The sequence below is a fragment of the Plasmodium yoelii genome (genome assembly GCF_900002385.2).
Source record: "Plasmodium yoelii strain 17X genome assembly, chromosome: 10".
NCBI classification, from domain to species: Eukaryota; Apicomplexa; class Aconoidasida; order Haemosporida; family Plasmodiidae; genus Plasmodium; species Plasmodium yoelii.
In genome coordinates, this window is record NC_036182.2 from 1,196,300 (window position 1) to 1,223,766 (window position 27,467).

Here is a 27,467-nt window from a genome sequence, read left to right on the forward strand (position 1 = left end):
AAACTTTTTATATTAATAGTTTTCGTAGCATACTAACTTTTTTTTCTATATTTTTTGTATAAGTAAAATAATTAATTAGTATATCTTACATGCATAAATATATACGTATATTCCTATATATATGCTTATATGTATTATTTATCGAAATAAAACAATAATGTTTATATACTATACATTTTCAGTGGAAAGTATATATATAATAAAAATTATATAAATAGAAAAAGTTTCATTTAATAATACATATATAAAAAATTTATTTTATAGTGTCAATAAATATATGTAATAAGTTACGCACTTTTTCCTTATGTTTATTACATTTTTTTATACGAGTTAAAATCTATTTATTTTTTGTAGTGAAAAAAACAACACCGATTTTGTAAGGTCTATAAATTATATACATAATTTTTTTTGGCATAAAGCAAATTAAAAACAAAAAAAAGACAACTACCACATAGAAATTACAAATTTTATGTGGAAAACAATATTATACATGAATATAAGCATATATATATAAGCATATATATAAACATATATATAAACATATATATATGTTACTTGACTATATTTATTACATTATTAACACTTGTGAAAAAAATATAAACATTATAAATATTGTATAAATACATTTTGTTATTTATATAAAACATTATAAAATGGCATTTATAATAATTCTTAAATAAATTAAAGTGACAATATTGTATATAACAACATTTGTTAAAATTAAGAATACAAATTTGTATATAAATAATGTACATGCATATCTATATATATGTGTGTATGTATTATTCTAAACATATATTCTTTTTAATTAATTTTTAATAACTTAAAAATTATTTTCTAGAAATAATAATATTATAAATTTTTATTTCAAGAAAAGTGGCATTCTAAAATTATACAATAGACATCTAAAAGTCAATTGTTATACTTTTTTAAAATAAATTCAAATATCAAGGTAACATAATAATAAACATATATTTCCAATATGCTATATGATTGCCCTAGAAAAAAAGGGGATAACCCTGATTCACCAATAATTAGTAATTCCAATGATCAAATTTATAACAGTAAAAAATGCACATTATTATATAATGATATAAATAATGATTTGACGAAAATAAAACAAGAAAAACAGATTTTGTTGATAGGTGGTAAAGAATTCTTTAAAAAACCACATAGTGGAAGTTATAACCATGTAAATAAAAATATAGTAGAAAATAATTGTAACATTACTAGAACCGAACTTAAGACAAAAAATTGTGATATAGTAGATAATTGTAATATGGTAGACAATTGTAATATGGCAGACAATTGTAATATTTTAAAAACTGGTGAAGAAAATAACCAACTAGATAGACATACAAATATAGAAGAAAAAATTATTATTTCAAAAAGTGATAAAAATAGTTCTACACCTATTTCATATTATGTTAGAGAAATAAAAATAAATAAAAGTTTTAACGATATTCCATTTATTGAAGAATCTTATCAATCTTCAAAAATGGATGAAAATAATTCTAGTTGTGATTCTGTAAATGATACATTTTTAAATGTTAAAAATAAATTTATTCAATCAATTAAAGGTGAAGAAAATGATATAATTATTCATGAGGATAAAACTAACGATGCTGATAGTGCAAGCACTGAATGTAGAATTGAAAAAGAAGAGAAAAATGAATATGAAGAAAATTATATCAATAAAAAAAATGAGATACAAATACAAAAGCATTTAAATAATTCATTAAATTTATATAGTAGTGTATGTAACAAAAAATGTGAAATAAAATCAACAGATTTAAAAGAAGATGTAGTTGTAGCAGTTTTAAATTCTTCTGAAAAATTTGACAAAAAAAATAATGTAATTTTTTCAAATGAACTAAAAAATATATATAAAGGAACAAAATTTAGTATGTCAAATAAAAGGCGAAGTTTTAACAAATTAAAGAATATTAACCGCGGTAAAATTTTTAAAAATATTATAAATATAAACAAGTCAAAACATCTAAAAAAAAATAAAAATAGTAACACTAAAAATGGTGACATTAACAAGAATGATATTAACAATGGTAATATGAAGAAGAAGAAAAAAAAAAGAAAAAATACAATTTATAGAAATACTTTTAATATCTCAAATTTGTTGAAAGAAATAATTATATTAAGTAATCCTTCTCAAAATTATTCAGATGATGATAATGTGATTATAAAAAATGATATAAATAGTTTAGACAATAAAATTATGAACAATGTAAATGTAATAGAACAATGTAATAATTTTGATGAAATTATAAAGGAAGACGGGTTAAAAATAAATGATAATAATTTATATATCCTTAGAAAAAATGTAGATAATGAAAAAGATGAATTAAAAGAAAAAATATATAAAAAATCGATATCATTGGTTAGACATAATAGTAAAGATGAAGATAATACCAATTTTTTAGTGGCACAAAAAAAACAAATTTATCAAACAAATCAATATGTCAATACATTAAAAGGAGAACAAATAGAAAATAAGACAGAACCAATAAAAGAGTATTCATCTCAAAGTATAAAATTTGTTGAAATAAAAAATAAGAGTATTACTTGTGATGATATTGTTTATGAAAAATATATTAACGACGAAATTGTTAACAATATTATTTCTAAAAAAGAAAAAGACGAAGAAATAAAAAAAAATATGAACAAAGATTCTAAATATAATCCTGAATCAATTTGTGTTAATTTAAAAAACAATGGTAATCGTTTAAATGAAAAACCAAATAAGATAGAAACAGATTTAAGAGTAATTAAAAAGGCCATTCCAATTACCCCAAGTTGTGAATTAAAAAAAGTAATGACTTTTGAAAAAAAAAAAAATATACCATTGTCTTTAAAAAGTAATGAAGACAGATTGTCAGGAAAATATATACGTACTAATGACAATCACAAATTTGGATTTTACAAAAATGGAAATATTAATATAAAATTAAGAGGAGCACATATAAATGCAGAAAAAAAAAACATTTCTATCATTTCAGATGCTCTAAAAATGATAGATAATAATACTATAGAAAGTGATAGCTATATGGATAGTATGTATAAAATGAAAAATAAAGAAAGAGAAGAAAAAGATAGACAAGGAAAAAATGAAAGACAATTTATTAAAGGAACTAAAATAAACAATGAAAAAAATGCAAAAAATGGCATAAATGTTTGTCGAAAGAATATTAAAAATAGTACTATTACTAATAGCCAAAATAATAAGGTTGTTAAAATAAATTATTTTCCTTCTATAAATAGACAAAATAATATGGCAACTTATATTGAGAAGGAAAAAAATGATTCACATCAATATTCAAAATTATTAAAAGAAGAAAAGAAAAATATATTATTTAACAAGGGGGCTTTAGTTATAAACAAACTTAATCAAATAGGAAATGAATTAAACAAATTTAATTATGTTAGCAATGAAGATGTAAAAGAAAATGAAAAAATAAATAAGAGCCAAAAAGAACTTAATAAATCTAATGATTCGCTGTGTCATAGTTCAAGTTCTTATGAATCCCAAATATATTATCCCAACGTTTCAAACATGAAGAAAGATAATAATGAAATTAAAAGATATAACCCAATACAGACACAAAAAATAGAATCAAATAAAAAAAAATTATCTACTGGTTGTTTTGAAATAAAAAATAACATATCTTCGAATTTGAAAAAAAATGCATGCATTAGTATGACAGACGGATTGAAGAATGAAGCTGAAGACGAAAATACGAAAAAACGAATTTCTACTAAACTGAAAAAAATATCATACACTGAAAAATTAAATGAAAGTAAATATGGGACTAATAAGACTGAAAGAAAAAAAAATATAAATAACAATATAATAAATAATAAATTAGATGTAAATAAAAATAAAAAAAAAGAAAGATATCCCCTAGATGTTGTAGTATCATATAAATGCAAAAATATTTATGTTAAAATTAATGTAGATACAAATAACGAAGAATTGTTAAAATATACATACCAAAAAATATCAAAGAGAAATATACATTATAAATTAACAACAACTAAAATTATTGATGGAATTATTAAATCAACAGAGGAAAAGGTTTATAAATCTTCAAATATGATTTTACTAAATGCAGAAACAAATGTTTTTTATAATATGACTATACATGCATTTTCTACAGTTTCACCTAATATATTGTTATGTGCATCTGCTTCTTTTTTTCTAAATAAATTTAATATTGAAAATTTTAAGTTAAAAACATCGTCTTCTGTATCTTTTGCAAATGATGATCAACCAATAAGCTCTATTCTGAACAACACCATAAAGACAAAATATGTTGTAAAGGGAAAAGAAATTTACTCTTCAAAAAGTGGAACAAATTATAGCATAAAAACTGGATTAAAATGCAACAAAAAGAAGGATGGAAATTTTGATGAAAAAAAAAATTATATTTTAGAAGACAATTATGACAAAAAGGAGGAAATGCTTTCTAACGACATTTTTCATAGTTCTGTAGAATCAGATACATTTGAAGAAAATGATATTAATTTAAAAAATATAAATATTTCTAACATATCAGAGAAACATAATGAATTTATTGAGCAAAACAAAAATGAAGATGATAATGATAGTTCAATTATGCAAAACAAAAAATGCAATCTAATAAATAATGATGATTATTTAAATAATTCTACATATGAAAAACTTTTATTTGATTTTAAAAACATTAATAAAAGACAAGCCCAAAATAATTTAGAAGGTTTTAAATATGGAAACGATTCAAATAACAATTTTAAAACAAACAACGTCTCTAACAATTTATGCGCAACTAAAATAGCTAAGACTCCTTGCAATGCAAATATTAAAAAGCTTTCTATTTTGGAGGATATGCTTTACAAAGAATATAACGAAGAAAAATTAGACAAAAAAAATGGAGAAAATGGTGTAAAAAAAACAATAGAAGAAAGAAAAAAGAACGCAAATTCTATCGCTGAAAGTGTTAAAGAAAAAATCGGAATCTTAAAAAAAACGATTTTTAATAATTCTTCCATAAAAAATAATCAAGCTGAGCAAATAAAAAGCAAAAATAACAACATAAACAACAGTACAAGCAACAGCACAGACAACATTACAAAAAAAAATACAGATAATAATACAGATAATAATACAGATAATAATACAGATAATAATACAGATAATAATACAGATAACAGCTTATCAAAATATATGCTAGAAAAGGGAATTGATATATCCGGATTAGACAAACAAGCCCAAAATAATATCCTCAAAAATAATTTGAACTCGAGCAATGAAGATGCGATATCTGAAAATAACATTTATAAAAATTGCATAGATGATATTAAAAATATAGAAACAAAAAATTATGAACAATTTATTGTAAAGGATGATAATAGTAACTATAAAGATGATAACAATATAGATTTGGGTTGCTACAGTTTTCAAAATTGTTTAGAAAATGAATATGTTAAAATTAATTATAATATAAATGAAACATGTAAAATGGTGGACGGTAAAGAATGTAGTTTACAAATAATAAGAATTGAACACGACACAAAAATTCCACAAAATAAAGCCGCTGCATTAGCTGATATTGTAAAGATACAATATGAAAATGCAAATAAATACAACACTGATAACATAATGTTTTATGAAGATATATATACACCTAAGAATCAAATAAATAGTCAAATAGGAAACAATGAAAACATGTATACAAGCGAAGATGACGAAATTGTTAAAAAAAACAAATATAACGAGGACTATTTTTTAGGAAATGATTTTACTAAAATTGTCCATCCACAACAAGATTGGATAAATATTTCACCCATAAAAAATAAAGCTTTTTTAGACAAATTGCAAGAAAGAAAAATTACATCATATTTTCCATCAATTGACAATAGCCATAGTGCATATAATAATGTCGGTGCAGAATTTTCTCAAAATTTAAATGATAACAAAAATGAAAATATATCACTATTAAATCCATTGAATTACGAAAAAGAAGAAATAGATGATTACTACACCCGATTGGATAGTCAAGGTAGTGCAAATATGGAATATGATGAAGAAAATAAAGAAAAGGAAAAGAAAATAAACGAGAACAACGAAAATATTTATACAGATGAACCCATTTTTGAAGTAAACTCCACATCTAAAAATGAAATAAATAATACTATCAAAAATTATTTAATTAATAATAATATGTATAATAATAATAATGCAACCAAATATCAAATTAACAGAGAACAATTTGAGAATAAAAATAATAAAATGAAACAAGACAGTGGTAAAGATAATGTCACTTCTTTTATAAATGAAATAGACAATACATATATAAGAACACCTTTAGATATGCCATTAAATAAATATGGTCAATGCCCACAAACAAATCCTCTTTTTTCAAGTCCAATCAAAAACATGAGAGCAAATGGTGGAACAATGACCCCACCAATTAATAGGGCAAATAAAAATTTAACAAATTATAAAAACATAGATCAAGAAAAGGTTGCAGAAAATAGTGCAAAAAAAGAAATAAAGGAAAACAAATCAACTGATGACATTAATACTAACAACAATACATATGCTTCATATTTTAGAAAAGTATGTGATAGATTGAATTTAACAGGTAAAATCGATATATTGAGTAAAACTAATTCAGCTATAAATTTTTTCAACAAAACATTTATGAACAAGCAAAGTACACCAACTGAAAAATCAAATAAAGATAAAAATAATCAGGCAAATGAAAAAACAAGAGAGAAAATATATAATTCAGATGATTTATTATATAAAAAAAATAATTATAGAAAAGTGGGATCTATGAGTAATGAAAATTCTAAATATAATAGTGCTTATAAAATATATGATATTAATAATAACAGCAAAAACCATATAAATATACAACCTGATAAAATTACACAAAATATGGTAAATCATAATGATTTAATAAATTTAAAACAAATGAAAACTGAAAAGGGATTACCATATATGTATATAAATGGAGACAGAAATATAATGAAGATAAATAATGATAATTTAAATATGAAAGACAAATCAAGAAATAGTAATAATAACTATGTTAAGGAGAATATTAATAATAATAACTATAAAAATTATGAACAGGAAATAAAATACATGAAGAATCCCAATATGTACATCAACTCTCAAATTCCAATTAATAGACAAGTTAAAAATAATATGGGAACAAAATTTGTGCCAAAATATTGGATTAATAATAAAGCACCATTTAAATGTACTAATGTAAACAAAAAGAATATTACAAATCCTGAGATAAATAATAGTTCTAAATTTATGAATCATAATAATTTAATAAATAGCCAAAATGGTATTTATATGAACAATGTAGATATGAGAAATGGCAATACTATATATAGACCAAAAAATTGTATGATCAATACAAATATAACTAACGAATCCAATATTAATAATATGAACAACAGGAATTATTATTATAACAAAAGTGGACCACAATTTACACTTCCACATCAACAAAATATTTCGAATTATGAAAATGCATACAATTTAAATTATAATAATATATATATGCAGAACCCCAATGTAAATAATCGAAATCAAATTCCTTTTAATTTACAAAATGACGAAAATATTAAAAAATCTTATATGGATCAATATTTGATGAAATATAACCAAGCAGTTAATAACAAACATGTCCAAAATAATTTAATCGGAAAAACAAACTTAAGACCTAATATTGTATGTAATGAAATGTTTGATAATAAAAAACAATATATGCAAAATTACCCTCAAAATTATCCTCAAAATTACCCTCAAAATTACCCTCAAAATTACCCTCAAAATTATCCTCAAAATTACCCTCAAAATTATCCTCAAAATTATCCTCAAAATAAAATCGATTTGAATAAATATGGATATTTTCCATTATATGAAAGAGGGAAAGATAACGGAAATATGACAAATTCATATATACCATTTAAAGTTAACAAAGAAGTAATTAATTCTGGTATTAAAAGACAAGTACATGAAAAATTTAATGGTGAAGAACAATTAGAAAAAAACAAGATTAGTAGAGATGATAAAAATAATATGACTAAAAATGTACCTGTATTGAACCCAAATATGTTAAGGGAATTTAACCCTGATATTAAAAATATTTTAAACTATCCTAATATACAATTTAATGGAAATTTAGTTAATAAAAATTTAGGAAACATACAACAAAAATATGGATATGGAAATGTTTATGAAAAACTACAAAATAGTACTCGTAAATTTATGGGCAATTCAACAAATATTAATATTGATACAAATAATCGAAACAATAGTAATAAAAATGAAGATTTAAATAATATATTATATAAGAGTATTGATGGTAATGAAAAAAAAAAAAATATATATCATCATGCAAATTTGTTTGATTATAAAACAACACAAGATAATAATTCTGTTAGAATAAATTCAGAGAATATAGATGAAAAAACTGAAAGAAATTATTCATTTATGAATTTAAACACAGATAACTATGAAAGTAAAGTTTTTCCAGCAAAAAATTCATTATTGCAACTTAAAAAAAAAAAAGAAGTTGATACTTTTGTAAATAATATTGAAGGAAATATGAATACAACATCATCTCGTTTTAGTTTTTTTAACCATAACGAAAAAAAAGAAAATATTAATGATATGAAAAAATATTTTGGAACAAAGAAATCGAATGATGAAATATTTCCATCTATACCAATAAAAGGTATCATAGATTATAATAGCAAAGAACAAAAAAAAGATGATAATAAAAACAACAGTTGTAAAAAAAATTGTGTAAAATTTAACGATGTGTACGAACTTAGAGAATACGATAAAGATGATCAAATATGTTACATGTCTGAACAAGAATTAAATTTTAAAGATCTACAAAAAATAAAATCCAAACAAGTACATAAATCTATATTAAAAAATAAAAACGTAAATACGAATGGTTGTAAAAAAGAAACAACATTAAACAATAAAATACCTACTGATATTTTATTTTTAAGTAATGATACTAATCTTAGCAAAGATAGAAAAATTTCACCATTTTTTGGTAATAAAAATAGTGTAGATCTTTCAAATGAGAATACCCTTCTCCCAAAAAAAAATCATTCCAATGGACCATTTAAACTAAATATACAATTCAATGATTATGTTTGGGAACATATTGTCTTTACAAGAGACGATATTATAGATGATAAAATAAACAATTTTATAAGTTTTCATGGTCTTAAAAAGCTGTTTTTAAATCCAATAAGAGAAAAAATTAAATATATGTTGCAAAGTGATGTGCTCAACTGGAACGTCAACATCACCGAGATGTTGTAGAGCATCATGCGCATGATAATTTTTACAATTTTTACCAATTTTTACCATTTTTTACTAATTTTTACCATTTTTTACTAATTTTTACTAATTTTTACCAATTTTTACTAATTTTTACAATTTTTACCATTTTTTACAATTTTTACCATTTTTTACCATTTTTTACCATTTTTACTATTTTTTACTAATTTTTACCAATTTTTACTAATTTTTACTAATTTTTACAATTTTTACCATTTTTTACTAATTTTTACCATTTTTTACCATTTTTTACAATTTTTACCATTTTTTACCATTTTTTACCATTTTTACTATTTTTTACTAATTTTTACCAATTTTTACTAATTTTTACTAATTTTTACAATTTTTACCATTTTTTACCATTTTTTACCATTTTTACTATTTTTTACTAATTTTTACCAATTTTTACTAATTTTTACTAATTTTTACCATTTTTTACCATTTTTACTATTTTTTACTAATTTTTACCATTTTTTACCAGTTTTTACCATTTTTTACTAATTTTTACCAATTTTTACAACTTTTGTTATATAGATAAACGGTTTATATAGCTCGAATTGTTAATTAGACAATAAGTTTATTCATATTTTATCAAATGAGACGGAGTTAAAGATATTTTATCAAGACACCAATTTCTTTAAAATGCATATAATAAATATATCAAGATTTAATCAGGTATATGGTTAATTAATAAAATAAAAAAAACATGGTAAAAATGGATATACATGTATTTATATGCACATTGATAGGTATTGGTTTGGAGAATTATCATGGTTAATATTTTGAAACAGTGCCTTATATGGCTAAGATCATTACAAAGTGTGTCCTCGAAAATATCGATGGATTCTAACAAATTAATACTGTTTAAAGACAGCCTTGTTGTATATATGAATCTGCAACCTTTAAGAATCCGGAAATGTTAGCACCTACTTGTAAATCGTATTTATTATTTGCATATTTTAATGCAGATTCTGAGGATGATATAAATATATTTTTCATAATTTCTTTAAGTTTTTCATCAACAGTTTCTTTGGTCCATTTTGCAAATTGGAAATTTTGACTCATTTCAAGACCACTAATAGCAACACCACCAGCATTAGCTGCTTTAGATGGACATAAAATAATTTTGTTTTCTTTTAAATAATTAATAGCTTCTATTGTTGATGGCATATTAGCACCTTCACCAACTAATATACATCCATTTTTATGTAACAATTTAGCATCGTCTAAATCGATTTCATTTTGAGTAGCACAAGGGAATGCTAAGGTACATTTAACATTCCATGGTTTTTCATTTGGGAAATATTTAGCTGTAGAAGAATGTTTTAAATATTCTTCAATTCTACCTTTACGTACTTCTTTTAATTCAATAATAAAATTTAAATCATCATTTGTAAATCCGTTGGGTTCATATATATAACCATTACTATCACTCATTGTAAGAACCTTTACATTTAATTGTAATAATTTCTGAACACAATATAAAGCTACATTTCCACTACCACTAACAATAGCTGTTTGTTTATCCATTTGGATATTTAATGATTTTAATACTTCTAAAACAAAATATACTAAACCATAACCAGTTGCTTCAGTTCTTAAAATAGATCCTCCCCATTTTTCATTTTTTCCAGTTAATGTTCCATTAAAACTATTTGCAATCTTTTTATATTGACCAAATAAATAACCGATTTCTCTACCTCCAACACCAATATCTCCAGCAGGCACATCTGTACGTGGGCCTATATGTCTGTATAATTCATTCATAAAACTTTGACAAAATTTCATAATTTCATTATCTGATTTCCCTTTCGGGTCAAAATCAGAACCACCTTTTGCACCACCCATTGATAATCCAGTTAATGAATTTTTAAAAATTTGTTCAAATCCTAAAAATTTGACTATAGACAAATTTACAGAAGGATGAAAACGTAACCCACCTTTATATATTCCTAATGTGCTATTAAATTGAACCCTAAACCCTCGATTTTTTCTTTGTATTCCATTATCATCTATCCAGCAAACTCGAAATTGTACTAATCGTTCAGGTTCTGATAACATTTCTATAATTGGTAAATATTTTGGATCCTCCATAAATAATGGTTTTAAAGAATATAATATTTCATGAAAAGCTTGTAAAAATTCATTTTGATTTGGATCTATTTTTTTGACACGTTCATATATTTCATTCATTTCTTTATCAATTAGATTTTCGTAATTTGGTGCTTTTTTATCAACTAATAAAAAGCGCCCGGTACTATCTCGGCATTGCGACATTTTGTTCAAACAATGGAAAAAAATATGAAAAAATAATCAATAAATGTATTATAAAATGAGTATAATAATGAAAATATGTTACAATGTAACAAATTATATAAGTATTTATTTGTTTGTATAAATATTATTTAATTAAATATGTCAAATCTACAAAAATTGTTGTTGTTATTTTCTAAAGATTATTATTTTTTTTTTTTTGAATTTGAAAAATTATTCTTTTAAAAGGTTTATATTTTAAAAGGTTTATATTTTAAAAGAATTATATTTTAAAAGAATTTACTTAAATAAAATGTTGTATTGGTATTTTCATAAATATATAATCCTTAAATAAAATTATATATATGGTAACATAATATATTATGTGTATAGGAGGAAAAAAAAAATAAAATATAAAGATAAAAAAATAAATAAAAAAATAAAAAAAAAAAAATAATAATAAAATAAAATAAAATATTATCGTCTCAGTGTTTGAATTAAATATATAAATTATATATGTTGAAGTTAAAAAAATGCCACGTTAAATTATTATAATTTTATAAAATTATAGGGAATATTTTCCTAAATTTTCGAAAATAAAAAACAGAAAGGGGGGCACAAATAATATATATTGGAAATATAAAAAAAAAATATCTTTTGCATGCTTTATTTTCTATTTAAATGTAATATCATAAAAAAAAAAATCTTTAAAATAATTATGAATGTTTTTTTTATCAAAAAAAAAGAATATTTGGACTTTTTAACAATAACACGAAATATGATATTTCAGTCACATATTATAGAGCATTAAAATCGAGAAAAGAATTCCAAATTAATAATTTTAACTTATTTATTTTCATTTGTTAATAATGATATTTTCTAATTTTTAATATTATCTTTATTAAGATCAATTATTTAATCGAAATACATGCATAATCACAATGGCTTTTTTTTTGTTCTTTTTTTTTGTTCTTTTTTGTTGTTTTTTCAAACAACTCGAGGACAAACCAAATTTATATAATTTTTTTTAATTCGAAAAAATCTACTATTTGTAGAGATCGATTTAGTTATAAAAATATTTCATTTAATAGAATAAAAACCAAATTAAAAATTAATGTATTTCGACTTTTTTATAATAATGTTTAATTTTTTTTTTTTTATTCTTTTCAAAAAAAATTTTATAAAATATATCAAAAGAATAAAATGTGTGGAAAATTATTTAGCATTATTATACTATAATTTAATGGTTAATTTAATGGTTAATTTAATGGTTAATTTAATGGTTAATTTAATGGTTAATTTAATGGTTAATTTAATGGTTAATTTAATGGTTAATTTTGTGGTATACTAATACAAGAAATGGGTAGTTGTATATTAATTTATATTTTGTCTTATCCATAATTTTAATTATTTTGCTCGAAAATATAAAATAAGTGTAACTACAACAAAATAAAGTAAACTTTTCGTTTTTGTCTTTCAGTGATATATTATTTTTTTTTTTTTTTTGTCCTATGGTATTTAAACTTTATTTATAATGTTCCTTTTTCTACGTTTTCAATCTTTATCCGGAATAGTTATTAATTTTTTCAAAAAAAAAAAAAAAAAAAAAAAAGATTTAAAATAAAATGGTATTAATACTGTATTGCATAGTTGTAGATTTTACAGTTAAATGTCGAAAAATATATACATAGAAAACGCGTATATTAAAATATTAATTATTTATTTTGTAAAAATAAAAAATAATAAATTTATATGTTCTTTTATAATTCCTATAAATAATGTGTTCCAAATTGTATGACATAAACGAATTAAACAAGGATACAATTTTGTTAAAAACAAAAAAATTAAAAACATTATGTGAGAATGAAGGTAAAGCATATAACATTTGTTTGTATTTTTAACAAATTGAAAATGATAAACAAGGGTGAATAAGCATGTATGCACACATACGTAATGTATATATATATATATATATGTTACATTCCCTTTTGTACATTTTTATACTATAGGAAATGTAAATAAACAACATTTAAATACCTTAATAGAAATATTAGACCATTTTTTTGAAAAATATAATGACTGTTTTTTATCATCTGTAGTATGGGAAGTGGTTGACAAAATTAGTAATGTATATATGTTTTATAATAATATATTTTTTTTATTTTTACATTTTATTATGATTAAATAAAAGAACATTTATTTATATTGTTATTGCATGTATTTTATGTATATATAGATCTGCATAGTACATACAAAAATATGCATAATTCTTTTTTTTTCGATCATCTAAAGTTATGCTAGAAAATACTATTGAAGAGAAGAAAAGCATAGACGTGGAATTAGATATATCCATAAAATTTTGTGAATTTATTTTTAGTAAATTAATATTTTTTTCAAATTATGAAAATAATAACTTGGCTTATTTATTCGGTTTCAACTGTCTAAGGAGACATTTATGTTCGCTAATAAGCTCCTTTTTAAATTTTAATAACTCGGCTTCCCGGAGAAAGATAGAATCTGCCTTTACAAATCAGTTGTAAGATGAAACATTTGTTGTGTGTGTTCCGACCCAGCATGCGTGAATGAGCATACTCTCTCTCTACATATATCTATATATATATCTACGTATCTCTACATATATCTACATATCTCTACATATATCTACGTATGCGTCCGCGTCCGTGTTTGCATTGGTGCGAACAATTGAGCGTATGAATCACCACCACTTTTTATGATTCTTGTTGGCAAAATTTTATTTACTGCTTTTTCCCTTTGTTATGTATTTGTGAAACAATTAAAAAGAATAAATTTAGTGAAGAAAATATTTGAAAATATAAAAATTGAAAGTGATTTAGAACTTAAGGTTTCATATACAGAATTGTTATGGCGATCTTTTAGAAGAATAGACTTGACTACATTTAACATAAAAAGTTTGGGTATAAATATTGAAACATTAGAAAAGCTAAAAGATTTTAAAATTTTAAAATTTGATGAAGAATGTATAAGTTGGCTCAAAGAAAAAAATTATATAGATAAGAAAAATATCATAGAAAATGGTTAGTATACTTTCCCTTACCTTATTTTACTATTCGCCATTTGTTGTATAATATAATTATATTTTTTTTTTTTTTTTTTTTTTTTTTTTTTTATTTTACAAAATGAAGGATCATTTTCCATAAGTGCTAATAAATCTATTGTGAACAAAGATTTTATATTATGCTACCTGGGGAATTGCTCCATATTTTTATATTATGTAATATTGAAAATTTTGAAAAAAAATGATGAAATGTGAAAAAAAAAATATTGAAAATTTTGAAAAAAAAAATGATGAAATGATGAAATGATGAAATTAGAAATGATGAAATTAGAAATGATGAAAATAGGAGAGCTTTGTTGCTTAATTTATATGTGCATATATACTTATCAGTTTGAAAAATGAAATAATTTAGTTCTATACATGATTTTATAATATTTGTTAATATCAGGATAATACAGAAGAAAATGAAAAATGCAAAATAGAAATCCCATATTATCATATAACATCAATACATTCAAAAAGTAAAAAGTCATTTACCTTAGATTGTAAAGCCATTGCTGAACATACAAATATTTTTTGTCTTTGGTAATTTTAGATTTATTTATCAAAAATGTGAGCACATATACATATTAACATTATTTCTTTAAATTTTTTTGAACTTATTTTTATAATGGCTCAGGTCGGAAGATGCCAAAAATTCCATTGATTATGAAACTGTTAATAAGTTAAGCTTGTCTTTGAAAATAAAAAAGACATCAAAAGGAATAAAGGAATTATCCACTGTTTTAGATAAGTAAAGAAATAGAGGAGTAAAAAAATGGAAAAAATAGAAAAATAGAAAAATATCGAAAAAAAAATCGAAAAAATCGAGATCCATATCTGCTTACATGTAATACATATTTCCCCATTTTCACCTTTTTAATAGTATCATTTTAAAACTAAAAACGGAAGAAAATAAAAATGAAAAAGAAACTTTTGAATGGAAAAAACATAAAAACAATAAAAAAAAATATAAAAAAAATGAAAGCGAATCAGAAGTAATACAAACAAATAAATGCATATATAAACCGAATGCTTAATTCCCAAAGATAACAATATAAAACATTTTTTTACAAAATTATTTTCTTATTAAGGAAAGAGAAGCAAAGAAGCGATTCGATAGATCAGAAGTTTTGTCCAATTCATCAATTGACGATAATAATGATATAAGGTTCAAAAAAATATATAAATAGATGCAGACAAAATATCCACATTCTTATATTGTCTAAAAAGACGAAAAATCATGCTTAATATTTTATATTATTATGATAATCTTTTATGCCTTCAAAAATTTATATTATTTTATTCTACTAAATTTTTTTAGAGATGTCTTAAAAAATACCAGGATTCTAAAAATCGAAACTTATGATCATGAAGGTTGTAAAAAATATATAATATTTATTTTTCTTGCATCAATTTGTTATATTAATTATATGTACACTTCTTATAATTTAAAATGAGAACCACAACATTATATAATTTGTGGTGTTATGGATGTTAAAACTGTTTTCCTCACTTTTTCATCTTTTTCACATTATACCCCCATCTAGTGGAAAAAGGAAAAAAAAATGAAGGGAATTATAAATCTAAGCATGACAAACCATCAAATGTTAAAAGCTATGAAAATAAGAATGTTTTAAAAAAAATTCAAGACCATGAAAGAATGCTAACTGATTATAAATTTGATTTAAATACACCTCGGGTAAAAATATAGAATAGAAAAAAATGTATATAGATGTATTATATTTGCATATATAAATTGGATATATTTTTTTTATTTTCAAGGTTAATGAAAAACATCAAAATGATGGGGATCGAGATAGTGACATAGAAATAATGATAGAAAAAATAATTTCTTGTAAAAAAGAAAAAAGAGAAAAATTTAAAATGGATGTTAAGAAAAAATTTTCAGATGCTCTTAATGACATTGATACAAACATAAAGTCATTGATAGAGGTAGTATACCAAAATAATTAAATAAATGAACTATTTAATATTTTTAAGTTTTAATGTTTTTTTGTTACCCCCTTTTTTAATGCAGAAACAAAAGTGCAGACGAGATGAATTACAAAAAAAATATGAAAAAAAAAAAAAAAATATAATTTTGAATACCGAAAAAGAAATAGCAATTTTGTCCAAAGAAATGAACGTAATAATTTAAAACAAAAAAAATTATTTATATATGTAAGCCCATATGCTTTTAAGTTAATTTTTTAATGTGTAAATGATAATTCAATTATAAGATTATCAAATAATTTAGATAAATACACATATGTATATTTCCAACAAATATAGGTTTTAATTGAAAACATGAAAAAAATTAGCTTAAATAAAAATGATGTAAAAAAATTATATGAAGAAGGCAAGTCGATTTTTTATCCTAGCGAAGTGATGGATAAGAGCCAAGTGCTCATACAGGTATTAGCATGTATATACATATACTATACATATACACATGCACATACATATACACTATGCATGTATATATTTCAAAATAAATAAGCATGTGAACATGTGGATACATATATACGTACATACTTTGTAGAGGATCCATGAAAAATTAGAAAAGATGAACACAGATATAGTTGAGAAAGAGAAAGAATATAGCAAGAGAAAAAAGTTATGTTTCAAAGCTTTGGCCACTGCATATGAATAAATAGATGTAAAAATGGATGAAAAAATGATGAAAAAATGATGAATTAAAAATTATTTTTTACTCCTATATACAGTAACCATATATAACATGTATACATATATTTGTTTATTTCTCTATCTAAATTTGTTACAATTATAGCATAATATTTTGGCCAGGTTCCAAAGTAATAAGATTAACTTTTTTATTCTCCATCTTTTCATAATAACTTACCGAATTTCTTAGCTCAATATTTGCTTCTTTATATTTTTCACCCCCTAAACAAAAAACATCCGTTCCAACACACAAAGACATTTTACTGTTTAAATCTAAATGGGTCTGGATAAAAAAAAAAAAAAAAAAAAAAAAAATAAAATAAAATAAAATAAAATAAAATAAAAAATAAGTTTAAATATCTCTTATGGATTAAAAATAAGCGTGCGTGATAACTAATTACCTGCAAAGCTTCGGAGGGAGACATGTGAAAATGAGCATATAATTCACGAGGCTTATAAATTCCAATAGGTAAAATTGATAAATCAATTTGATCATTTTTTATAATAGTTTTAATATAATTTTGAATTTGTTTAAAATGATTTGAATAAGCAGAATGACCACTATAAAAAATTGAGGTATTATGTAATTTATCATGTATAAAAAATGAGCCAGGAAGATATACATTTTTATCAAAAATATATCTATGACTATTTGTTATTGTAGGTAAATAATAAAAAGCCAAATTTTCAAATTGTAATTTATTAAACCAATTTAATGGATAAACAACTGGAAATTTGCTTTTTAACATATAACGTCTTATATTCATTCCCCCAATAATAATACTATTATCTCTTAATACAATTCTTCTTAAGGTTTCAAAATCCATTGTATCATATCTATTATTGCTTAATAAAATAAAATCGATGCTTGGAATGTTTTCTAAACGTAAGCCTGGTTTTATAATTCTTTTTACACCTAAAATATTATATAAACCTATTTTGTTTGATAAAACAGGATCTATTAATATGTTGAAGTTTTGTATTTGTACTAATATACTCATATGCCCAATATAAACAATATTAAATTTATTGTCTTTTATTTCTTTTTTTACATTTAACGGGTTAACATGATATATTTGATTAGGCCACAAAGCAGCGACCTCTACTTCTTCATTTTTATTTACATCATATTTGGTAGTATTATTATCATAATAGTTATCGTTTGAATATATACCAAAATTTATACCAAATTTTTGTTTCAATTTTTTTGCAAATTTTTTTTTTAATTTATTTTTTTCATTTTCGGTTTTATTTCCACATAACTTATGAAATATTGGTGAATAAATATATCGATCTAAATAAAAAAAAAAAAAATCAACTTTCTTTTTGAAACTCAGATTTGGTGTTAATATATTTTTATGGACATAGTAGGGCAACAAGCTGTTTATTAGTTTGCTCATTTGGACGTTTCTTTTCAAACTTGTATAAATGCATACGTAGTGTATGTATATATCTATGCATATATATATAATATATCTATGCGTATATATATTTATGGGTGTATATATTTATGGGTATATTCCGAAGAATTGGGGTATCTCTATACTTTTATCTGGAAAAGTAGATATAATTATAACACTTGTATTATCATTACATATTTTAATTTATTTTTTAATTTATTTTTTAATTTATTTTTTAATTTGTTTTTTAATTTGTTTTTTTATTTGTGTATTTTTATTTGTGCATTCCCCATGTTACTGCTATTTTATTTGTTCAATCATGTGATGTATTAATATTTGAAACAATTAAGTCAAGTCGTGTGTTTTATACTATTTTCTATTATTATTTTGGTATTTATTTTATCACAATTTTTTTTTATTTTAATTTTGTATATTATGTTCTTATCTCTATTCACTTTTTTGTTACGATTTTGAATCTATTTCAGAAGATGTTATATTTTTTATTTTTTTTTTTTTTTTCAATTTTATATTATTGTTATATATCAGGAGTTATATGAATATTTTTTATTCTCACTGTTCATATTTTTAATGATGAGGCAAATTTAAAAATTAACAATTTATGTTGCTTTTGAGTTAGTAGAATGTTATAAGAATATCAAACTATTTAATTAATTTTTTTATTATAAAATATATAGATAAAAATTATGTATAAATAAAGTGATTTAAAAATGTGATAATTGCTTATTTCTATTACATCATATATAGTATAAAAAAAAAAAAAAAAAAAAATTGTTATAATTAATATCTGAATTAAAAAAAATGATAGAAAAAGGGTGTACTTCTATATAGATAGTTAAAACTGTGAGACAGTTCTTAACTTTATAATGAGCAGGTGTGTTAAATAAAAATATCAAAAAAAAAATTACACTCCAAGTTTACCCTACACATTTATGTATGATATTATGTGTGATACTATGACGATATTATGTGTGATATTATGACGATATTATGTGTGATATTATGACGATATTATGACGATATTATGTGTGATATTATGACGATATTATGTGTGCTTATCTAAGTATACATCCTAGTTAAAAAAAAAAAAAAATGAACTCTTAATAATTTTTAATATGAATTGTTCTGGGTTTTTTTTTCATCCTTATATTTAGGGCTCTTTTATGAACCATTTTTGCAAGGTTCTATTATTTTTTACTCCATTTTACAATTTTGTCATATATATAATGCATATTGCATATATTTTGTGCATAAGCAAAAAAAGAAAAAAAAATATTTAAGCTTAATTGAAAAAATGAAAAAAAAAAACCAATAGGAGAAAGAATACTAATTGTTAATTTATTATATGCGCACTTGAATGCATTTAAGCTTATTAATTGTAAGGAAAATGAGGAAAAAAAAAAAAAAAAAAAAATAATAACTAGTAGTTATCATCACCCAATGACATTTCTTGTATTATACATATATATGTAATGTTATATGATTGTGATATATGTGTGTATTATGTAAAATTATAGTAATGAATTTCCAGGTCTTTATATATTTGTTTTTTTTTTTTTATTATTATATAGTTCAATCTTCGTTATATATATTTATAAGGGATGATCATAATATAAACCCTTTTAAAAAAACAATAATAATAAATTTTCATTAAAGTTCGAAAAATATATTTCCTATTTAACTCAATACAATATACTTATGTATAACATTTACTTATTTGTTTGGATAAATTAACATATTTGTACAAGAAAATGTGATAGCTATTTTAATATCATACAATTTTTATTGTTTTATATATTCATTGATGTTTTTTTTTTTGGCTTGTTCATATAACTTTATGTTTTTCACGTTAGTGAATATGCATAAGCATAATATGTATAAGCATATATATATATATATATATATAATGTGTAAGGATATATATGCTTATACATATGTGTGTATTTTTGTTGTTGCGTTAAAAATAAGTATCGTTAAATTTAAAGTAACGTTAAATTTAAAAGTAACGTTAAATTTAAAAGTATCGTTCCTCGAGCGCACAAGATAAATTGGTAAATGATATAAGAATAAAAAAAGGTAAAGAAAAAATGGCTTACTATGATTATAAAAATAGTATAGACGAAAAGAAAAAAATATTCCCATTAAGAAATTTTATTGATTTATACGAAATAAAAAATAACATAAAATTAGACAAACATGAGGTAAGTGAAAATTGTACATGTAATATTGAAACAATGAAAAAAAAAAATAAAATAATAAGTAATACAAAAAAAAATCGAAAAAATGAGAATTATCCTGATATTGCTAAATCAGTATATCCAAAAATAAACGTTTATAATGATATTTATAAGACAGCTATTAATGGATATTCTACTGATTATAATAATGATGAATATATGAAAAAAAACTGTAAAGATAATAAAGTTAATTTTTCCAAAAGTATAACAAATTTGAATAAAAATAAAACTACGCCCATTAATTTATTTAGTAATATGCGAGAAAAAAACAATAACGAAATAAACAAAATAAATACATATTACCATGAAGATAGCAAAAAAAAAAAAAAAAAAATGAATTATGATAATATATTAAATGAAGGTAATAATAATATCGAAAAATTAATGAAAAATTTTAAAAACAATAAAAGAAATACCAATTTATTATCTATATATTTGGATAATTGTAAATATGGTATTAATAATAATTCCAAACAAATAAAGTATAAAAAAAGTATGAACACAGCTAGCGAAATGGGTAAGACAGATACCAAAATAAAAAATATTTATGACAATAAATTTCTTCAAAATGAAAAACATGAATATGATAAAAATAAAGTAAATAGCGATATATTTTATCAATATAATAATAAACACGAAAATTGTAATATCAATCGAAATGAATTAAAAAACAATTCCCCTGATGTCTTAAAGCAAATTAACAAAACTGAAAATACTCCTAATAGTTTTTGGAAACACAATTTTTATGATAAAATAAATGATAAAAATAATTTATTTAATAAAAGTGATGTAGATGAAAATAAATACACTAGTTTCCAGAATGAGGAAATAATATTTCCTGATTTCCTAAAAGATTATGAAATGGAAAACATAAAAAGATGTGATAATATATCAAATTCGCCAATGATTTATTTAAAAAAAAAAAGTGATATATATGTAGAAAAAAATAAAAATATATACAATAACAACAACAATAATAATAATGTTGAAAAAGAGTATCCTAGCTATATGAAGGACAAAAATGCAGGAAATATAAATAGTGATGCTTTCGAAAAAAAAAATAATACAATACGTTTCATATCTTCAAATAATAATCAAAAAGTAAAAAATTTTCATAATAACATTTCTAAAAACAATGTAAAAACAGTACCTTTTTTTATGTCAAAAATGGAAAAAAATGATATAAAGAAAGAATGTAAAGATAATATAATTGAAGAATTTAAATGCAAAAGTGACAATTCAATTTTAGAATATAATACATCTAATAATGAATGTAACAAAATAAAAGTTTTAAATAAAGAAATAAAAAATAAAAATATATACAATAATAATATTGAAAATGGTCAGTTGGCATATTTGGATTGTAATAGACATAGAGGTAATAGAATTTTCACTGACATTATTCCACAAATTAAGTTAAAAAATAATCTTGTGCATAATAAAAATGGTGAGATAGAAATTGATAGTGTTAATAAGCATGGCCATAGTAATAAACGCGATCATAGTAATAATAATAATAATAAACGCGATCATAGTAATAATAATAATAGTAATAGTAATAGCAGTGATAATAGATATGAGGGCGGGAAGTCTAAAAATTTAAGTGATGATAATATGTACCTTTTTCCAAAAAAAAATAACAATTTTCATAGAATAATAGAAGGAAATATAAAAAACAAATTAGAAACTAATTATCATATTAGGGATGAAGAAAATTATGATGATTATATTGCGAGGAAAAAAGATGAAATACATAGTGAGCAAGGTTTTAACAATTTAAGATGTTATATAAATGGTTATAATAATAATGTGTATGTTGTAAAAAAAAACGAATTTAGAAAAATAATTGATGGAAATTTATTTGAAAATGGAAAAGATATTCCTTTTGAATATCCTTTATCTGAAATAGCTGAACTTAATCAAAATGAAAATAAAAATGTGTCTAAACTTGAAGAGTTTAATTCTGATACTAAAATGGAGATTTGTTCAAAAAATGAAAAAAAATGTAAAAATTATAATTTCATATTTAATAATAATGATGAGAATAAAGAAAGGGTGAATAATGTTAGTCCAGAATTTTATTACCAATATGATAATATAAATGAAAATTGTAATAAAATAAAATTATCTAATGTTTCGAATATTTATTCAAATTGTTTATTTAAAGAAGGAGATAACAAACAAAATGTTATTTCAGCAAATCCACGTTTTCAAATTGATGGAATAAAGAATATTTTGAATTCACAAAATGAAGTTATTAATTTAAGAGAAAAAAAAGTAGAAAAAAAAATAGAAAAAAAAATAGAAAAAAATGATACAAATAAGATAAATGATTTAAAATATAAAATATGTCTAAATAAAAATCACAAAATAAAAAAAACAACAAATTATTATAATGAATATAAAACATGTTATAATACTGTTGGGTCTACTATTCCTTCCTACTTATCTTTGAGTGATGTTGAAAATGAAGAAAACGAAAAAATTGAAGAGAATAATAATGATTATATTAAGGCCGAAATGGAAAGCGGTTTCAACGGAATGGAAAACGATTGCAATAAAATGAAAAACGATTGCAATAAAATAAAATGTTTCATGCCAAACAATGATAGTTCAACAAACTATACGAACAAATATTTAAACAATGGAAACAGGAATAATAACAATATATATCAAAATAAGTTTGACGAAATAAATAAAGAGAAACTAATTTTTAGTAATACATTTTTTCAAAATATAACCAAAGAAAATAATGAAAATAATGAAAATAATTATATGAAAAAAAGTGAAGTAAATAATAATAATGCCCCATTTCAAAATTATAAAATTCACAATTTAATGAAATTAAATACAGAAGATATTTCAGTATTGAAAAATAAAGTTTCAAAAAAAAATTCAGATGTTATTCCTATAGTTAAGCTAGAAAAAGCAGTAAAAACGGGTTTCTCGACTTTATCTTTTTCTGCTTATAATAATAACAAAGGAAATGTAAAATCGCTTTATAGTAGCAAAAGTATTGTAAGTGTGTCTAATATAAATAAAGAAAATGTTTCCATTTTATCAAATGAAAATAAGGTTACTTTAGGATTTCCAAATTTATTATTACATAAAAATAATATTTTAAATAATCATCAATCAATTACAAAATTGCGAAATAATACAACATTAAATAATTGTACAAATTATGAAATGCTGCAAAAAAATATAATTCCTAAAACAAGTTGTATATCTTATGACAATATAAAAGATAAAAATAAAATGCTCAAATTTAGTGGCTTTTATAATAAAACACCTCAAAATATCACAAATTCAATAAAAGACAGAGAAGGTAATAAGAATATACTATCAAATATGGTATTATATAATAAAGTAAAATGTGATGATAATATTTTAGTAAAAAAAAAATTATCAATTTGTAAATCAATTAATAATAGTGATATATATAATTATTTGAAAAATACACATGTCAATAGTTTAAAAAATTATTATCGAACAACTTCATATAGAAAACAAAGTTTAAAAAATGTTAAATCAATTACAAAAAATATAAAATTAGTTCCAAAAGGCAATGATATAATTAGTATGAATCATGAAAGAAAAAATAAAATCATGAATAATACTATCGATTTACATAAATTTTATTCTAGATGTGAAATAGAATCTATAGATGTTGTTAAAAAAGCTGTAGTTATTGGATGTAATTATATGGGAGAAAAAGATTCAATAAATCAACTTCATGGATCAGCAAATGATGCATATGTTTTTAGTAGAGCACTAGTTAAATATTTTAATTTTTTACCAGAAAATATTTTGCTGCTTATTGATAGTTTTCCATCTAATGCATATATTTATGATGATTTTGATATGAATCGAACAAAATATATAAATGAAAAAAATAATTATACTTATAATGAGGAAAAAAAGGAAAAAAAATATTTATTTAATTTGTTTAATAAAAAAAATATATATGATAATAAAGAAGTGAGTAATGATTATGAAAATAATAATTCATGTGTAGATGTTGATATTAAAAATGTGGATTTGTCATCTAAAAATATTGATTTCAGTTTATGGCCTACAAGAATAAATATTTTGAAAGCAGTAAATTGGCTAGTTAGAGATTCAGTTCCAAATGGTTCTTATGTTTTTTATTATGCAGGAAAAAGTATTCAAGTTGATAATATGAGTGGATGGGAAGGAGAAGGATATGATGAAGCTTTTCTTTGTTCTGACCCTGTTAATAAAAATGAAGAAGATAATATATTAACTACTATTCAATTAAAAGATTTATTATTAAGTATAAATTCAACTGCTCAAATGACTATAATTCTAGATACATCAGGTGGGCAAACAATATTAGATCCAGCTGGGACAGAAAATTCATCATATATAAAAGGTTGTAAACAAAAAGGAATATGGCCAATTACTAATCCTACTAATAAAGTTTACAAAGCAATATATGATATAACAATACTTGATAATAATTCTATGAAAAAATATATGTGTAAATCTAGATATTCTAAATTAATAGAAGTGGATTCTACATCTGCTATGATAGATCCTTTGTTACAATCAATTTCTTCTTTCCCACTTCCTACAAAAGCATATTGTTTATGTGCAGCTACTTGGGAACAAATTTCCATTGAGGGTTTATTTCCTATTTTTGAGTTTGCAAGGATAGCTCAAAAAAAAAAAAAAAAAACACTTTCCAAATCGATAGAAAATAAAAATGGTGATAATAACATGAAAGGAAATAACGAAGATGTTGAGAATGATTCACAACATATGTTAGACAATAGTAGTCATTTAAATAATGTAAAGAAAAATATGTACGAACCAAACATTAGTTTTAATATAAATTCTTTAACAAAATTTTTTACTTTAAATAATAAAAATATTGAAGATAACGATTCTGAAATTGAAAAAGGAAAAGAAAATAGTTCCACAAATAAAATCTCTAATAATTTTGAAGAAAATGATAATGAATATAACAGTAACAAATTTAATGGTAATAATAATTATGTACTTGTTTGTCATGGTGTTTTTACTTATTGTTTAATTGAGTCAATTATGGAATTTAAAAAAAACGAATTAAATAATAATATTTTCGAAACAGAATTCCAACAATGTGCTCCAATGACATTAAAAAATTTAATAAGCCATGTTCAAAAAAAAATTCAAATTATAAAAAATAAAAAATTAAAAAAATTAAATCAAAAACCTGAATTTACTATACACCCTGGTGCAAATGCAAGTATTAATAATTATTTTATTCATTATTCAAAAAATATAAATTTTCAAGATTTTAAATATTTTTATATGAACGAAGATATGTCACCATTTTTAAATGTTAATAAAGCATGGGAAGAAATTAATAAAAGAACATTAAGAAATAGAAAATTATTATATGCTACTTCTACGTTAGTTAATACATCGTCAAAATATCTTACTCAAACTAATCATAAAATAAAAAATTCATGTTCTCTAAAATATTAAGAAAACAAAAAAAAAAGACAAAATAAAATAAAGTATATAAAATGGGCTAGCCTTTTTCAAATATATCAAAATCATTATTATGCTCACTTTAATCTATTTTATAGGGTATTTATTTTTTTCTTAATTGATGTTCACAATACTACATTTTTCAGCCTTTATTATGTTCCCTTATCCCTTTAAAATTTCGGGAAAAAAAAATATATGTATGCATATATAGGGTACATTAATAATATTTGTAGTTTTTAAATATATAAATTTCAAAAAAAAAAAAAAAAAAAAAAAAAAAAAAAATTATTTGATCCATGATTATTTTGTTTAATATGCTCTTTTTATATGTTGCGTAAAAAGTTGGAGCATATTTTTGTGTATGTATATGAATTTTTTTTTAATTTTGCAACCTGATTATTTAGTCTACTAATGTAGTATTGATTTTCCGCATTAATTTGTTCATTCTTTTTGATATAAATATTTTATTTGAGATAATATTTTATAAAAGAAAATTATTGAGACATTCAAAAAAATTATCATAAAAGCTATATGCTATTTTTCATTTTAATTTTTTATGCTTTTTTAAAATAACACCATTATACCTGACTTGTTAAGGTAATTATAAGTGTGTGCATAATATATATATATAATAGTATAAATAAAAAAAAAAAAAAAAAAAAAAAAGTAACACACAAAGGTTAACAAGATTAATTTGTTACTTAGTATCATTTAATATTTATGAATTGTCTAAACATATTTTAAAATTCAAAAGTAAATATAGTGTCAAATGAGAATAATAAAACCTATATGAACAAGTTTACATTTTTGTTATTATTTTTTTTAATGTATTATTAAAAAGGTAATAAATAATTGATGAAGATATTTATATTGGTTATGGGAAAAACTACTATCAAAAAAAAAATAATAAA

General features: G+C 21.8%; 5 protein-coding genes across 5 annotated transcripts; 3 read left to right on the forward strand and 2 right to left on the reverse strand.

The window, feature by feature from the left end:
* Positions 1-982: 982 nt before the first annotated feature.
* PY17X_1028500 (conserved Plasmodium protein, unknown function) lies at positions 983-9,364 on the forward strand (the record flags this gene model as incomplete). The annotated part of the gene is made up of 1 exon (XM_022956298.1): positions 983-9,364. The coding sequence occupies one exon, from the start codon at positions 983-985 to the stop codon at positions 9,362-9,364; it is 8,382 nt and encodes a 2,793-aa protein (XP_022813358.1).
* An 882-nt stretch (positions 9,365-10,246) lies between these two features.
* Positions 10,247-11,659, reverse strand: PY17X_1028600 (NADP-specific glutamate dehydrogenase, putative; the record flags this gene model as incomplete). The annotated part of the gene is made up of 1 exon (XM_719434.2): positions 10,247-11,659. The coding sequence occupies one exon, from the start codon at positions 11,657-11,659 to the stop codon at positions 10,247-10,249; it is 1,413 nt and encodes a 470-aa protein (XP_724527.2).
* A 1,754-nt stretch (positions 11,660-13,413) lies between these two features.
* PY17X_1028700 (conserved protein, unknown function) lies at positions 13,414-17,367 on the forward strand (the record flags this gene model as incomplete). Its single annotated transcript, XM_022956299.1, has 15 exons — positions 13,414-13,504; positions 13,645-13,758; positions 13,928-14,171; positions 14,438-14,691; positions 14,800-14,888; positions 15,121-15,257; positions 15,352-15,465; positions 15,598-15,709; positions 15,806-15,882; positions 16,036-16,091; positions 16,262-16,413; positions 16,497-16,667; positions 16,753-16,860; positions 17,007-17,129; positions 17,257-17,367. 15 exons carry the CDS (start codon positions 13,414-13,416, stop codon positions 17,365-17,367), a joined length of 1,953 nt encoding a protein of 650 aa, XP_022813359.1.
* Positions 17,368-17,499: 132 nt separating this feature from the next.
* On the reverse strand, positions 17,500-18,799 carry PY17X_1028800 (N-acyl-phosphatidylethanolamine-hydrolyzing phospholipase D, putative; the record flags this gene model as incomplete). The annotated part of the gene is made up of 2 exons (XM_722196.1): positions 17,500-17,682; positions 17,801-18,799. The coding sequence occupies 2 exons, from the start codon at positions 18,797-18,799 to the stop codon at positions 17,500-17,502; spliced, it is 1,182 nt and encodes a 393-aa protein (XP_727289.1).
* Positions 18,800-20,904: 2,105 nt separating this feature from the next.
* On the forward strand, positions 20,905-26,550 carry PY17X_1028900 (metacaspase-3, putative; the record flags this gene model as incomplete). The annotated part of the gene is made up of 1 exon (XM_719959.2): positions 20,905-26,550. The coding sequence occupies one exon, from the start codon at positions 20,905-20,907 to the stop codon at positions 26,548-26,550; it is 5,646 nt and encodes a 1,881-aa protein (XP_725052.2).
* Positions 26,551-27,467: the final 917 nt, after the last annotated feature.